Source organism: Erigeron canadensis, chromosome 2 (genome assembly GCF_010389155.1).
Source record: "Erigeron canadensis isolate Cc75 chromosome 2, C_canadensis_v1, whole genome shotgun sequence".
In the NCBI taxonomy this organism is placed as follows: Eukaryota; Viridiplantae; Streptophyta; class Magnoliopsida; order Asterales; family Asteraceae; genus Erigeron; species Erigeron canadensis.
The window spans coordinates 4696525-4710641 of NC_057762.1; the positions used below are offsets into that span (position 1 = coordinate 4696525).

General features: G+C 35.2%; 3 protein-coding genes and 2 long non-coding RNA genes across 5 annotated transcripts; 3 read left to right on the forward strand and 2 right to left on the reverse strand.

Annotated features, from left to right (window-relative positions):
- The first annotated feature begins 446 nt into the window (after positions 1 to 446).
- On the forward strand, positions 447 to 1637 carry LOC122587562 (pentatricopeptide repeat-containing protein At2g36730). The gene has a single exon (XM_043759743.1). It carries the CDS (start codon positions 447 to 449, stop codon positions 1635 to 1637), a length of 1191 nt encoding a protein of 396 aa, XP_043615678.1.
- Positions 1638 to 2251: 614 nt separating this feature from the next.
- LOC122589766 (amino acid transporter AVT1I-like) lies at positions 2252 to 4342 on the reverse strand. The gene is made up of 3 exons (XM_043762089.1): positions 4183 to 4342; positions 3064 to 3671; positions 2252 to 2866 (listed from the first exon to the last, which is right to left on the reverse strand). Exons 1-3 carry the CDS (start codon positions 4340 to 4342, stop codon positions 2339 to 2341), a joined length of 1296 nt encoding a protein of 431 aa, XP_043618024.1. The 3' UTR covers positions 2252 to 2338.
- A 2068-nt stretch (positions 4343 to 6410) lies between these two features.
- Positions 6411 to 8538, reverse strand: LOC122586320 (amino acid transporter AVT1I-like). The gene is made up of 3 exons (XM_043758319.1): positions 8385 to 8538; positions 7021 to 7628; positions 6411 to 6929 (listed from the first exon to the last, which is right to left on the reverse strand). Exons 1-3 carry the CDS (start codon positions 8536 to 8538, stop codon positions 6411 to 6413), a joined length of 1281 nt encoding a protein of 426 aa, XP_043614254.1.
- A 760-nt stretch (positions 8539 to 9298) lies between these two features.
- On the forward strand, positions 9299 to 10526 carry LOC122589172. The gene is made up of 2 exons (XR_006322228.1): positions 9299 to 9567; positions 10277 to 10526. It is a non-coding gene; the product is annotated as an uncharacterized LOC122589172 (long non-coding RNA).
- A 1775-nt stretch (positions 10527 to 12301) lies between these two features.
- Positions 12302 to 13273, forward strand: LOC122590298. Its single transcript, XR_006322453.1, has 2 exons — positions 12302 to 12532; positions 12924 to 13273. It is a non-coding gene; the product is annotated as an uncharacterized LOC122590298 (long non-coding RNA).
- Positions 13274 to 14117: the final 844 nt, after the last annotated feature.

Consider the following 14117-nt stretch of genomic DNA (forward strand, 5'->3'; position numbering starts at 1 on the left):
GCTCGAACAAATCCCCATTTATAAGGCAAACGAGTGATCAATCCACCTTAGCGATTCGTTTAAGAAAAACGAAACGGTAATTATATAAGATTTCAAAGCATATTTAAGGGTGACTTAAGTGAATTTCCCCTTTAGATCTTTGGGTTATATAGGGTTTTACTTTTTAATTCGAGATCCATTTAGCCAGGAAGCTCTCTAACACGAATCAACTTAGACCCCCGTTTCACACTTTAAAGAAAAAAATAAAAAAACAAATGTCATTGATGAATTCATCCAAAGTCTGCACTTCAAAGCATTTTGGCAGCTTAACTTGTGCTATACATATGATTGAACATTTCGAAAATTTCAAGTCAAGGTTATGGAACAATGTCAACAACAGGCATTACAGCACCACAAAACAAAATAATGGTAATTTGTGTAGAGAAACAATATTAAATTTCAAACAGATGCGTAGTTTAAGCCATAACCCCCTCATTGAGTTTACTTACATTTCCGTTTTTAAAGCATGTGCCAGTTTATCGGCCCTCGAAGAAGGCCGACAAATCCAAGTCGACTGTTTGAAGCGTGGTTTCGATTCCGATATTTATGTTGGGAACACCATGGTTCATTTTTACGGGTCTTGTAAAAAAATCGTTGATGCACGTAAGGTGTTTGATGAAATGATTTATACAAGTGTTGTTTCGTGGAACACTATAATTTCTGCTTTCCGTCATGTGTCGTGGCTTCCCGAATCAATAGAGTATTTTATGAAAATGCGACGCGTTGAGATTGAGCCTAACGGAACTACAATGATGGTTATGCTCTCTGTTTGTGCCGAACTTGGGAACTTGACGATGGGAAAATGCGTTCATAGTCAAATTATCGAGAAAGGATTGGAATTGACGTGTGAGTTAGGAACGGCCCTTGTGAATATGTATGCTAAATGTGGGGATTTGAATTGGGCAAGTTTAGTTTTTGACACGGTGCATAATCGTAATGTGTGGACTTGGAGTGCAATGATTTTAGGATTAGCTCAACACGGGCTTGCTAGACACGCCCTTTCACTTTTCAAGAAAATGAAAGAAACGGCTATTCAACCTAACTATGTGACGTTTCTTGGGGTGATTTGTGCGTGTAGCCATGCGGGGTATGTGGAGGAAGGGTATCGGTTTTTTAATGAAATGAAATGCGTTTATGGGATTAAGCCTCGGTTAGTACACTATGGTGCAATGGTAGATGTTTTGGGACGATCTGGTCATCTAAACGAAGCATACGACTTCATTTTGAAAATGCCCATCAAGCCTGATCCAACTATATGGAGAACTTTGCTCAGTGCATGTAATGTTCACAGTGCTATCGATTTTGATGAGGTTGGGGAAAAGGTAAGAATGAAATTACTTGAATTGGAGCCAAGAGGGAGTAATAACCTGGTGATGATTGCAAATAAGTACGCTGATATATGCAAGTGGGAGGATGTAGCCCAGCTGAGAAAGCGTATGAGGGTCAGAGGGCTGAAAAAGATGGCCGGTGAGAGTTGCATCGAGGTAAAAGGATCCAGTTTTAGATTCTTATCTGGGTATGATTCTCAAGCTTCTTGTGTGAATATTTATTTGTTACTTGATGGTCTAAGTTTAAACATGAAGATTAGCAATCTATAAAATACTTCAATACTGGTTTTCTGCAGAAGTACAGTATATTAAACATGAAGATTAACAATCTATAACATATCTAAAATTTATCTTCCGTTGCTTGTATCTAGTAATATGTGAGATGTGTAAATATCTTTCGGTGCTTGTAGTAATATGTGAAATGTGTTCGATGTCAGATATTTAAATTTTACTTAGGATACTCATATCTAATCCTCTAATACTTACTGCAAGGGACTACACAACTCATTTTAGATTATAGCTTGCAACTTTACCGTGTAAACTTTTTTAATAAACACCACTTGATTACATTGATGCTAGGCTAATAGCTTATTCGGCTTCACAACACTCAATGTGAGTCAAAGTTGGTCGTAACATCTTCTTCAAAAGCACACCATAAATTAAGATATTATACTTTGTTAAATGATTTACAGAAAATCCATGATATCTGTAGTTACCACTTACCAAGTTTTACACTAAATACAGTGAGGGTTCTTTAGCTTACCCCAGGAAAAAATTACAAAATTAAGTACAGTATTTTAATTCTGCATGCCCTGGTCATTTCTAATGATGTAAAATGGAAAGAACAAAAGAAAAAGTTTAATGATTATAGGAAAGGCGTGTATTATCTACCAAAATTGCAATCAATTTTCTTGATTTCTTGGAATTGTTATTTCTATGCAAAATTTCGATTGGCTAACATAGCTCGAAAGTCAACTGGATGCTCCTAAATGACTTATAATATCTACTAATGATATATAAGTACCCACAACAGTTATGATTAGGCCAATTAACACAACGAACCCAAGAAGCACCACCTCGAGGCTAATACTTCTGTAAGTGCCTGTAATCTTCAAGTAGCACAAACATGGTATTGTTATCGAAGTTGTGGCACTTAAGAGTGCACCCACGAGTGCCATCAGATAACCAAAAAAAGGGAGAGACAGGGCTACGACGACAGTGCTTATCACCAAGATTGTTCTTATTAGGAAGCTATGCATCTTTTTGTTGTAAGATGAGTGAAACCGTGCTTCAATAGCGTTGACAATTGGTGTTAGCATTAGTGCGTATTTAGCTATAGGCGTAACAAGGGTGGTGCATATGGCCACTTTTGAGCTGGTAATTCCAGTTGGAAGGTTTAAGGTAATCTGTGACTCTGCCTCCGAACCAAACATAAGGTATCCGATGATTGCCATTAATGAGTAAGTAACTGTACAGAAGGCAAAACAGACAAACAATACCTGCATTGCATACCAACAACTTTTTAGTTATAATGTAGACTATTATTATTAAGATTATCAAGCATTATATGTTAGGCTCGTCATCACCCCAACCCAACCCAACCCAACCCAACCCCGAATGCATCAGCATAAAGCAAGATGCAGCTTAGGGGACTAGGTGACGGGCTGCACTCCGATATCAAGTTTCGTGTATATACCTTTGAGAATTGACTCTGGTTTCTCATGGAAGAATACAGAGTAGGGAAAATTGGATGAGCACAGTAGCAGAATGCGTATAAGCTTGTAGCTGACATGATTCCACCCCAATTTATGAGGTCACCCTTTTCCTGGAAACCAATGCCATCAAATGCACCTACCCAAAAGATTGAGCCTAGAATGATCACTGTGGCTAGAACTCCACTGGCTGATATATACGAAAGAATGCTCATGTTGCTAAACCAACTTGTGGGGAGTATAACGAGAGAAACAAGTATCACAAATCCAGTTTTTGCTCCAATATGAGTTCCATAGATATCAAAGTTTATGTGTCGGAATAGGTTACTCATATTATCACCTTCTAGGATTAGGAAACCCGTCGCTACTAAGTAGAGCTCTATGTTTACAGTGACTGATACTATCATTCTCCCTGTTTTTCCAAATGCACGATCCCCAATATCAGGGTAACTTTTAATTGTTGGATCAACATCCATGCATCTTTGGATCAATAATCCTGTGTAGAAGGTGGAGCTCGCGATTATGAAAAGTACTATCAAGCTAAACCAACCTCCTGACGCCAATGCATATGGAATTGAGAGTATTCCAACTCCTAACAACCCATCAAAAGGAAAACATTAGTTTTTGTTTTCCAATATATGATAAAAAATCTATCAGGAAATGAGGTAACGTACTACCTAGCTTTCTTTCGGTATTTTGTATAATAGTAAAAGGGCAAATAAGATGAATGCACACCACTTGGATATAGACATGTATGTGTATACTCTCAAACATAGTTTTATCGTACGAGTCAAGTTACACCTATAATGAAGCGACTAGGAGAGCAAATCTTAGATACACCCGACTACTGAGTTATTTCTTGTTCCAACTTTCATAAACGCTCGTGACTTCAATTTTAGTGTGTCCTACTTACAAAACCGTCTGCCGCTCATACGTATATATTCATGATTGGGACATTCATTCTTCACTCTGATTTACATTTTGGTCAAACATATGCATATGCACTCATAGAAATAAGCTAACAGATCAAATTAGAAAAGCTTAATTAATACCCAGCCTAATATGTATATAGATTTTAAAAGAAGCGATCGAAAGAGAAAAACCTGAAAGAGCATTGAGACCGTTGAAACAAGTACTCAAGAAAGAACTGGTGCCAATGTTGGTGTTTTGCTCCTTGTCTGTCTTTGTTCCGACATCTCCGCTTCCAAACAATAGTGGTATTTTAACACTACAGTACTCTTCCTGCTTTTTGGCCTTCATCATATAACTGTCCCCTTTTCTATTCATAAAAACAATATAGATAGTAAAAAGCTGTTAATGTAAAGTTCGAGTTATGTTCTGTACTTTACATGTGAAGATCTCTTAACTCTCATATAAGATCTAGCTTGACAATACACCCAATATAGTTTAGTTGCTATATATTCAAAAGTATCTAACTATACACACACTGGCTCAAACTTAATGAGCCGCTATAATCTCTTCGCTGACATAGCTTATCTGTTAATTTGGTGACAATTATGTGTTGTTTACGTCTCATATAGACTTCTAAACATGATCTGATGCATGATATTACGTACATTGACAATTAAATGGAAATTGGGATGGTTTAATCACAGGTTTCCAGTTATTAAGCAGCAACTCATTTTTTTTATACAGAGAGCAGGGTTGGTTAGCTGGTTTAATTAATCCATTGTTTCAAATGAAAAATATGGAAATACGGTGTAATGAAACATTATAATCGGAATCAAATCAAACCAGTAAATCGAATCCAAAACGTAATCGGAATGTTACCTGTTGTAATGAAAACTATATATATCGGTGATAATGAAGATGGATCCAATTTATAGGAAAAGCTAGTGGAAAATTGTTATGGGCATGCAGACAACATGATGAGATGCAAAAAATAATCAAAAACTCATTCTGAATGCATCCATTTTGTGGTATACATTCATTCATGAATAAATATGCCAATATAAACTGATCTCTATATATATAACATTCATATTAAGAAAAAAAGTTAAAAGAAAATATATATACAAAGTATGAGTAGTAAAAACTTTTATAAACCAATCAGTTATATTCTTCTTTTTTTTTTTTCTTTCGAGGAATATCCTAAGTTATGCCTTTTTGAAGAATGATATTGGTAGCACCATCTATTTATGACACGTGGCATGCCCAAAGACCATTTTAGCAATTTGTATAGTATAAATAGGGAACAGGATTGTCGAGTCCGACTCGATTCAGAATCTGAGACTAGTCTAAATAATTAGATCAAATGTATTAATTAATTAATGTGTATATATATATAAAAGTAATACTTTGGGTCCGCATTAGAAAACTCTCACAGAATAAATCAAATGATATTGAAATTATGAATTGTATCACCGGGTCCGCATTATAGAGCTCTTACAGAATAAAACCTTAATTTGAACCGATTGATAAATTCTTATCACCCACAACTTTAAGGGGAAAACTCATTCAGGTCCACCGTAATATAATAACTATGGTCACCTTTTGAATAAGTATCATTATTTGAAAACGAGATGGGTACCCGCGCAATGCGGCGGCGGTGGTGACAACGGGTGATGCTAGTGGTGGTGGTGGTAATGATATGGTTATTAATCTAAAAGTAATTGACGTAAATGATAGTGTAGTTTTTTTTATGATTAATGGATGTATCTTTTGTAAATAACTTTATTAAGAATATTGTAGAGATATTAGGTGAAAATATTTATATTAATTAATAAAGGAGATAGATAGTTTAGATAAATATGGGTGTAAATTATTTTAGAGATATATTGGGTAGATTTAGTGTGAGAGTTATAAATGTGTTAAAAGTTAAGGGTATTTTGGGTATTTTAAAAGTAGAGAGTTAAAAAGAAGAAAGGGTAGTTTGTTTATTAATATAGTATAGAAGGGATATATTGGGTAAATTTAGTGTGGGAGTTAGAAATGTGTTAAAAGTTAAGGGTATTTTGGGTATTTTAAAGATAGAGAGTTAAAAAGGAGAAAGGTTAGTTTGTTTATTAATATAGTATAGATATAGATATAATTTCCATAAAGTATAAATAGTGATGCAATTGAACGTCTTGGACTCTTGGGTGTTGACTTATGTTACAGAGTAACCCATAGATGGAATTTTACCTCTTGGGAGAAGACCAGGGTTCGATACTAAATCTTGTGCGAATGCATATCTATGCCTATTGCTGTAAACATAGTAGAGATAACTCAAAACATGAAGGAATCTTAGTAAGCTACATAAGTTCATACTTGTATCCATGGTTTCAAAATATGCTAACACAGCTTTGATTCGAAGTCAACTTGTTCCTCCTCATAAATTGGTTATTATATCTACCAATGACACATAGGTACCCACAACTGCAACAATTAGGCCAATTAACACAATGAACCCCACAATCATCATCTCAAGCCCAATTCTCTTGCTGCAAGTACCAGAAATCTTCAAGTAGCACACGCATGGTATCATTATTGAAGTTGTAGCACCTAGGAGGGCTCCCACGAGTGACATTAGATACCCGAAAAATGGAAGGGACAGGGCTACCACTACCGTGCTTATCATCAATATTGTTCTAATTAGGAAACTACGCATCCTTTTGTTGTAAGATGATTGAAACTTTGCTTCGATGCTGTTAACAATTGGTGTTAACATTAGTGCATATTTAGCGATTGGGGTAACAAGGGCCGTGCATATGGCCAGTTTTGAGCTTATACCGCTTGTTGGAAGGTTTAAGGTGATCTGTGACTCTACCTCCACACCAAACATAAGGTAGCCGATAATTGCCATAATTGAGTAAGTAGCCGTGCATAAGGCAAAGCATACGAGCAAAACCTGAAGTGTGAATAACAGAGGAAATAAGTGTTTGTTCGACTATGTTTTTTGTAGAAGCGCGGAGCGTATTAATTAACGTTAAAGCGTTTACCTGTGGAAATTGATGTTGGTTTCTCATGGAAGTATACAGGGCAGGGAAAACAGGATGAGCACAATAGCAAAATGTATATAAGCTTATAGCCGACGGAAGTCCATTCCAGTTTATGATTTTACCCTTTTGTTGAAACCCAACACCGTCAAATGCACCTGCCCAGAAAGTCGAGCTTAGAATGATCACGGACGCTAAAACTCCACTGGCTGATAAGTATGAAAAGAATTTCATGTTGTTTAACAAGTTTGTGGGGAATATAATGATTGCAACAAGGACTACAAATCCAAATTTTGTTCCAATAGGAGTGCCATATATATCAAAATCCATATCTGGGAATAAGTTACACAGATTATCGCCTTCTAGGATCAGGAAACCCGTTGCTACTAAGTAGAGCTCTATGTTCATAGTGATTGATACTATGGTTCTTGCCGTTTTCCCAAAAGCACGATCCCCGATATCAGGGTAACTTTTTATCATTGGATCGATCCCCATGCATCTTTGGATCAACAATCCCGTGTAGAAGGTTGAGCCAGCAATTACAAAAAGTAGTATCAAGCTCAACCACCCTCCTGATGCCAATGCATATGAAATTGAAAGTATTCCCACTCCTGAAAAGCCCCATAAAAGCAAAAATGACAGATTGTTGTTAAGAAAACGCAAATCCATGAAAGTAGAACCAGTTTAAGTGAATGTCAGTATATACGCTATTAAACCTTTGGATTCATATCAAAAGGTAAAAGTATGTAGTGATTAGTATATACGCTATCAAGGGTTTTTATCATTTGAAAACTAAAATTTTCGTGAAAACTAGAAAACTGTCAAAACACACTGTGATCTGAATTTAACACAATGTATTTTTAATATGTTTTTCGAAAACACATTGTGTTAAGTTCATATCACAGTGTGTTTGAACAATTTTCGATTTACAACGCTATCAAAAACACACCGTGATTTAAAACTTAACACAACGTATTTTAGGTTACACAATAAAAACACATTGTGTTAAATTTAGATCACAGTGTGTTTTGGTCAGTTTTCTAGTTTTCAAAAAAAAATTAGTTTCCAAATAAATATTTCACACGCTTATTAAATATTTGGATACAAATGGTAAAAGTATATAGCTCATTAGTTAGAATCAGTAATGATCAACAACGACATTTGTTGGATAGAGTTAGGCTGACATGATGAATGTTTAACATTGGTGATACTTGAAAGTTTTTACATGTAAAATTTACACTAACATTTCAAAGTTTTGGATGGCCAGGCCCCATTGTCCCCTTCAAAGCTCCGCCTATGAACGTGTTAAGTGATGTACATATATATAACCAAAGAGATATATGTAGTGATTAAGTAAGAAGAAAAACCTGAGAGAGAATTGAGACAATTGAAACAAGTACTAATGAAAGAAGTAGTGCCCATGTTGTTGTATTGCTTCTCCTCTACCTTTGTTTCCACATCTCCTTTGCTAAACAATAGTGGTATTGTAACACAACAATCTACCTGCTTTTTGGCCTCCATTAACTCTTTTGATGCTAACTTAGAACTATCGTTGAGAAAATCTTAAAAGGCAAATTAGCTCTCTTTACAAATTATTACTACACTTGTTTTTATGCTAATTACTGCAACGTTACACCATTTATATATACAACTCTTGTTACTCCCAAACGCATAAAGCAGAAATGAAGTCAATGGATACTGTTTTTATTGTGCCTATAAACTATTGTAACACGTGATGCATGCATGAACATTTTTGCTTAGACTTTTTCTTAATGCACTTTTCCCTCTAAGTCATACCACTTTTTAAGTTTTTAATTTAATATTTTATTCCATAACCAAAAGTTTAAGCCGAACTTGACCCCAATTCCACTAACCAAAATCATACCAACAAAGGTATACAGAATGGTTAAATCACTACTAAATGGTCTACTCGAGCAAAATTGTTTATGTACAAGAAGTTTTAGATTCGAGTCATATTCTAAACATATTTGACGTTAACCACTGCTATTTAGTTTGTATCAGGGTGATTTATTCTAGGTCGTTGGGTTTATGGATTTAAATTTGTAACATCCATGACTTTTGACCCGTTGACTATTTTGTACCGTCTAACTAACAATTTTAGTTAGTAATATAGGTTGAGGTCATTTTAGGGTTCATTTGTGTGCACTGTGTTTGTTGAGGTCAACTGATCGTTTTATTTGATCATACAATGATAGTCGATATTTAAATAGACTAGAAATGTAAAACGGGATACCCGTGGAACCGACCCGTGACCCATGATCTACCCAACTTACCCAACCCTATCCCTCCCTCCCTTTCCCCTCCACCCATTCACTTTTCTTATCTCTTTCTCTCTCTATTTCAAATTTCCTTACAAGAACTTAAACACACACACACATAGCGCGCTCTCTCTAGAATTCTTGTATCCAAACATTGTTATTAGTGAAATAGTTAGTAGATTATCATTATCAACAAAGATTTGGGTTATCAAAGTGCAAGAAACTCCCCCTTTAGCTCAAAACTCGGATTTATCACTTGGTGTAAGTTTTGGTAAGTAATTTGTAGCTCAAAATCATCTTTTTATGTTTTTAATCTTGTTTCTTGGCTAAATCTAGGTATTCTTGGGTCAAAATGTGTTCTTGGAGTCAAACTAGGGTTTTGGATGAATTTGAGTGTGATTTGGTTATGGATTGATGTTATGAATTTGAGTCAACCCTATTTATGCCAATATCAGTCCAAAGTGAGGTTTTCACATTGTGTTGGACATGGACATTTTGACCAATCCTAACGACTCAAGTGTGGTTGAATACTTCAAAATTGTCTTTTTAGAGCTTATGAATTCTTTAGTTTTTGTGATATTAAAATTTTATCAAAATTAATGGAATAGGATAGTCTTTATGACGTTAGTTTCTTATATTGAAATGTTGCTAGTCAACCGAAGCTGACCAAACTTGGTTTGACCTGCTTCCTGCTTTGCCATTCACAACCTCACTTAATATTTTTAGTTGCTCATTTTTTTAAATTATTTAATCTTTTCTAATTTGATCCTTTAAAGGTATAAAGGACAACTTCATTAACTTGTGTAAGGTAATTTTAACTTTTTTGGTTGTTAGAATTTTTATATGAAAAGAGCGATTCAATATATGAAGTGTCACATGTGTGATTTATAATTTGATTACTTCATTGGCGGTTTAAGTTTTGAATCTTTGATTCATAAATTTACCATTTTATATCATAAATTCACTAACTTTTATTATAGAGTTCCCCTGGACTTATGGGGTTGAGAAGTACCAGCCATATGGAACAAGAAGCTGCTATACATGCTTTGTCAAACTTGTTAGACTATAATACCTGCAAGAGCTAATCCGCAACTTGATAAGGTTAACGGCATATTTCTATTTTTGTTATGTCGTTCGACATTTAAATATTTACGGCACTTGAAAAGTGATACGATTTGATTTATTAATGACTTATTAATAGATAATATCAGTTAAAGTTACTTTTCACCACTTCATTCTTAGTATTTCATATTTATCCATCTTCATTCTCACGTTTGCTGATTTTCTATACCCATGAAGTGATGCTACTCACTAAACAGGCTAAAGGCCGTTTCAAGGCCTACGCGAACAATGACAAGGTGATTATAACTTTTTTTTTTATCTCTTTTAATGTAGAGGGTGTGTGAATGTGCATTATAAAACTGTTTTTTGATTAGTTATTCATGTATAAGGAAAAAAACTGTTGTTTATTCTCTGATTCTTTATTGGTCAGGTATCTTCTTATGAGAATAAATAAGATCACTTATTTATCTTCTTTTTTTCATACCAACGATCCAAATTTTAGTAAACTCTTTAAACGACATAATTGTTAGAGTTTACTATGATATGTCTTTATAAAAAAAGATTGTGATATATTCATTTGATATATTTATTTGATATAACAGTTAGAAGTTAGGATTTATCTGTTAGTGTACGGTCTTTGGAAATTATGGAGGCCGAAGAGGTTATGATAGTATCAAATTTGGGGGTAGTCTACATGTTACACAAGGCGAAGACGCTTTGGTTTTTTAAAACCCATAAAATTGCTTTTAATGTTAAGATAAATGATGACGAGTGCAATTCCTTTATGACTGTAGATCCCATGGATGATACTGTTATCCTTATACGGTAGTGCTTCAAATCATATATTCTAATACAGTTTTATTGCTAGCAAATTTGTGTATGTTGTTTGGCTATCAAGTTATTGGATTGTAGCTGGTCGTTGTTTAGTGTTTACATGGTTATTAAGTTCAAGTTTGGATACTTTCTTTTTAATTTTATCATTTACAAAATAATAATAATAATAAATGATCCTCGTTTACCCGTGAGGAATCCGTTACCCGATGGTTAGTATGTTAACAGGGACCTGTCGGGTCTAGGTCCGGGTTTGGATGGGGATTTTTAATTGGGTCTCGGTCCGGGATTAACCGTACCATGCCTGTTGCCATCCCTAATTAGCTGGACAAAGTGACAGGACACGATTTAGAAGTGTTAAGTTAGAATTAAGATAAATAAGAAATAGATGGTTATATCTATTACGTTATGGTATATATGAAGATTTTACAATAGAATGGTATAGTGAATCTGAAAAATAAGTATAGTTGTTTGTTCAGTTTTTTCTTTTTTTTTTTATATATTTTTTTTATTTGTTGAACCACAAAGATAAATTTTTATTTCACATGCTAGCAAGGTGCTAGGAAATTACATAACCAAAGTTCAAAGTTATAACAAATTATTAAAATTACACCAATTAACCCAATCACTCGTCACCATGTTAGCCCTATTAGAGATCCATAGAATAGTACTTTCGTGTACCACTTCATTGTGTTTCTTCCATAAGCACCATGTAAAAACTTGAATGATTGCATTTATGACTTTTTTCCAATTTTTGTCACCGGGCACCGTGTTATGTAAGATATGTCGATCACGCGTCTCGAAGGCGTAAATTGGGTTTATTCTACACCATCTACCGACCTTGTTCCAGACATCCGTAGCTAATAAGCAACCCATGAACAAATGATCACTGGATTCATCAGATATGTGGCAAAAAGGACATAACAACGTGGTCGGGTAACACCATGTTTAACAAGTTGTAACAACGTTGGTAAACGATCTCGCCTAGCCCGCCAGTTCATTATATTCACCTTTTTTGGGACCCAATATATTATTCCAACAAACATCGATAACAACATTAGAATTATTTATGCTATCTATTTTTTTCTTCAATTCTACCACTATATATGGATCAGGTTCTAATATGCCATCAATATCCATCCCAAATTTATCAAAATCTAACCTTACATTATGAACATTTTCCAGAGACCTCCAAGTGAAAGTTTTATTGGGATGTCAGTATGTTACTTGATTCACCATGAATCGCAGCCACCCTTCCCCCAGTCTTTCAGGTTCTTTACTGAAGCGAAACTGCTAACGTGCAAGCAATGCCGAGTTTGCAACCTTTAAAGAACCAATACCAAGTCCGCCCTTGTCCTTTGGTTTAAGCACTTCATTCCACGCAACCAACTAATTTTTTGTGTCCTTTACGCTTTGTTCTCGAGTTCTTTTTTAAAGGAAGGGGAAAGAAAAGAAGAGAGGTGAATGGAAGAGAAGGGGTAGATTTTCTTTCCTTCCAAATCATCCCAAAAGTGGAAGGAAAAAATTGTAACCAAAATGTATTGAACTCTCCTTCCAACTCCTTTCCTTTCTTTTCTCTTCTTCTCTTTAATGAAACTCAAGAACACAAATATTTTAAAAATCCTTCATATTCTTTTCCTTTCTCTTCAATAAAAAACTCGAGAACACGGCATTAGTTTCAACCCATAAAAAACCTTCTCCATAGCCTTTCCAACTGATCAATTACTTTTTCAGGTTCCCGAAACAGTGAGAAATATTATGATGGAATACTAGAGAAAAAAGATTAAATGAAAGTAACTCTTCCGCCAATTGATAAAAATTTTGATTTCCAAGAAGACAGACGTTTATTGAAAACATCCATCACTGGTTCATTGACAGAAACGTTTCATACTAACATCGAGTGGAAAGCCAAGATAATCTAAAGGAAAAGACCCAGCTTGAAGTGAAATTGCTCAGCCACCTAAGTTATTGTTTCATTTTGAACACCAAAGCCGATGATAGTTGATTTATTTACATTCATTTTTAACCCATAAATGATGTTGAAACATCTCATGATTCGAACGATATTCAACAGATTCAAATTACACCAGGTTCCCATGAGTAGTAAATCGTTGGCATACATTAGGTGGCTAATTTTAGGGCCCTCATTTGGCAACTCAATCCCCTAAATCAGATTTTTGGAGACAACCTCAATTAAGAAACAAGTCAAAGGCTCCACGGCTAGTATGAACAAGAGAGGGGATAATGGATCTCCTTGCTTTAACCTTCGTGAAAACTTAAATTCTGATGTTGGTGACCATTGATGAGAATAGACGCTTGTGAGGAGGCTAAACAAGCATTTATCCAAGTGCACCACCTCTGTGGAAATCCCATCTGTTTCATGGTTTCCATTAAGAAACCCCAATTAACACAATCAAATTAACGCCTTTTCAATATCCAACTTAAGTAAGAAAGCTGATTTTTTCACTGATTTGAGCCAAGTTATCGTTTCAACTACAACTAAAGGCCCGTCCAGATTTTGCCGACCCGATATGAAAGCTGATTGATTATCCGAGAGAACTGAGGAAATCACTCTTTTAAGTCGATTTGCTAATATTTTAGCAATTATATTACCTTGTATGTGATACCAAGGAGGGATATTGGCCAAAAAACATGAAACGTTTGTGGAGCGCCAACCTTTGGAATCAACGCAATAAAGGAGGATGCATAACCATTAGAGATTTTTCCAAATCTAAAAAAGTAATCCGCCACATTTTTGAAGTCATTTTGAAATAAGTCTCAAAATTTTCTCAGGAATGCGCGCAAAAGAGAACCCATTGGGTCCGGGACTTCTTTCACCACCACAATCCCAAACCGCTGTAAACCTGCACACAAGGCTAGCCCGAGAGCCTTATAACCGCTGGTATCACAAAAGAAGGCCTGGAAGAG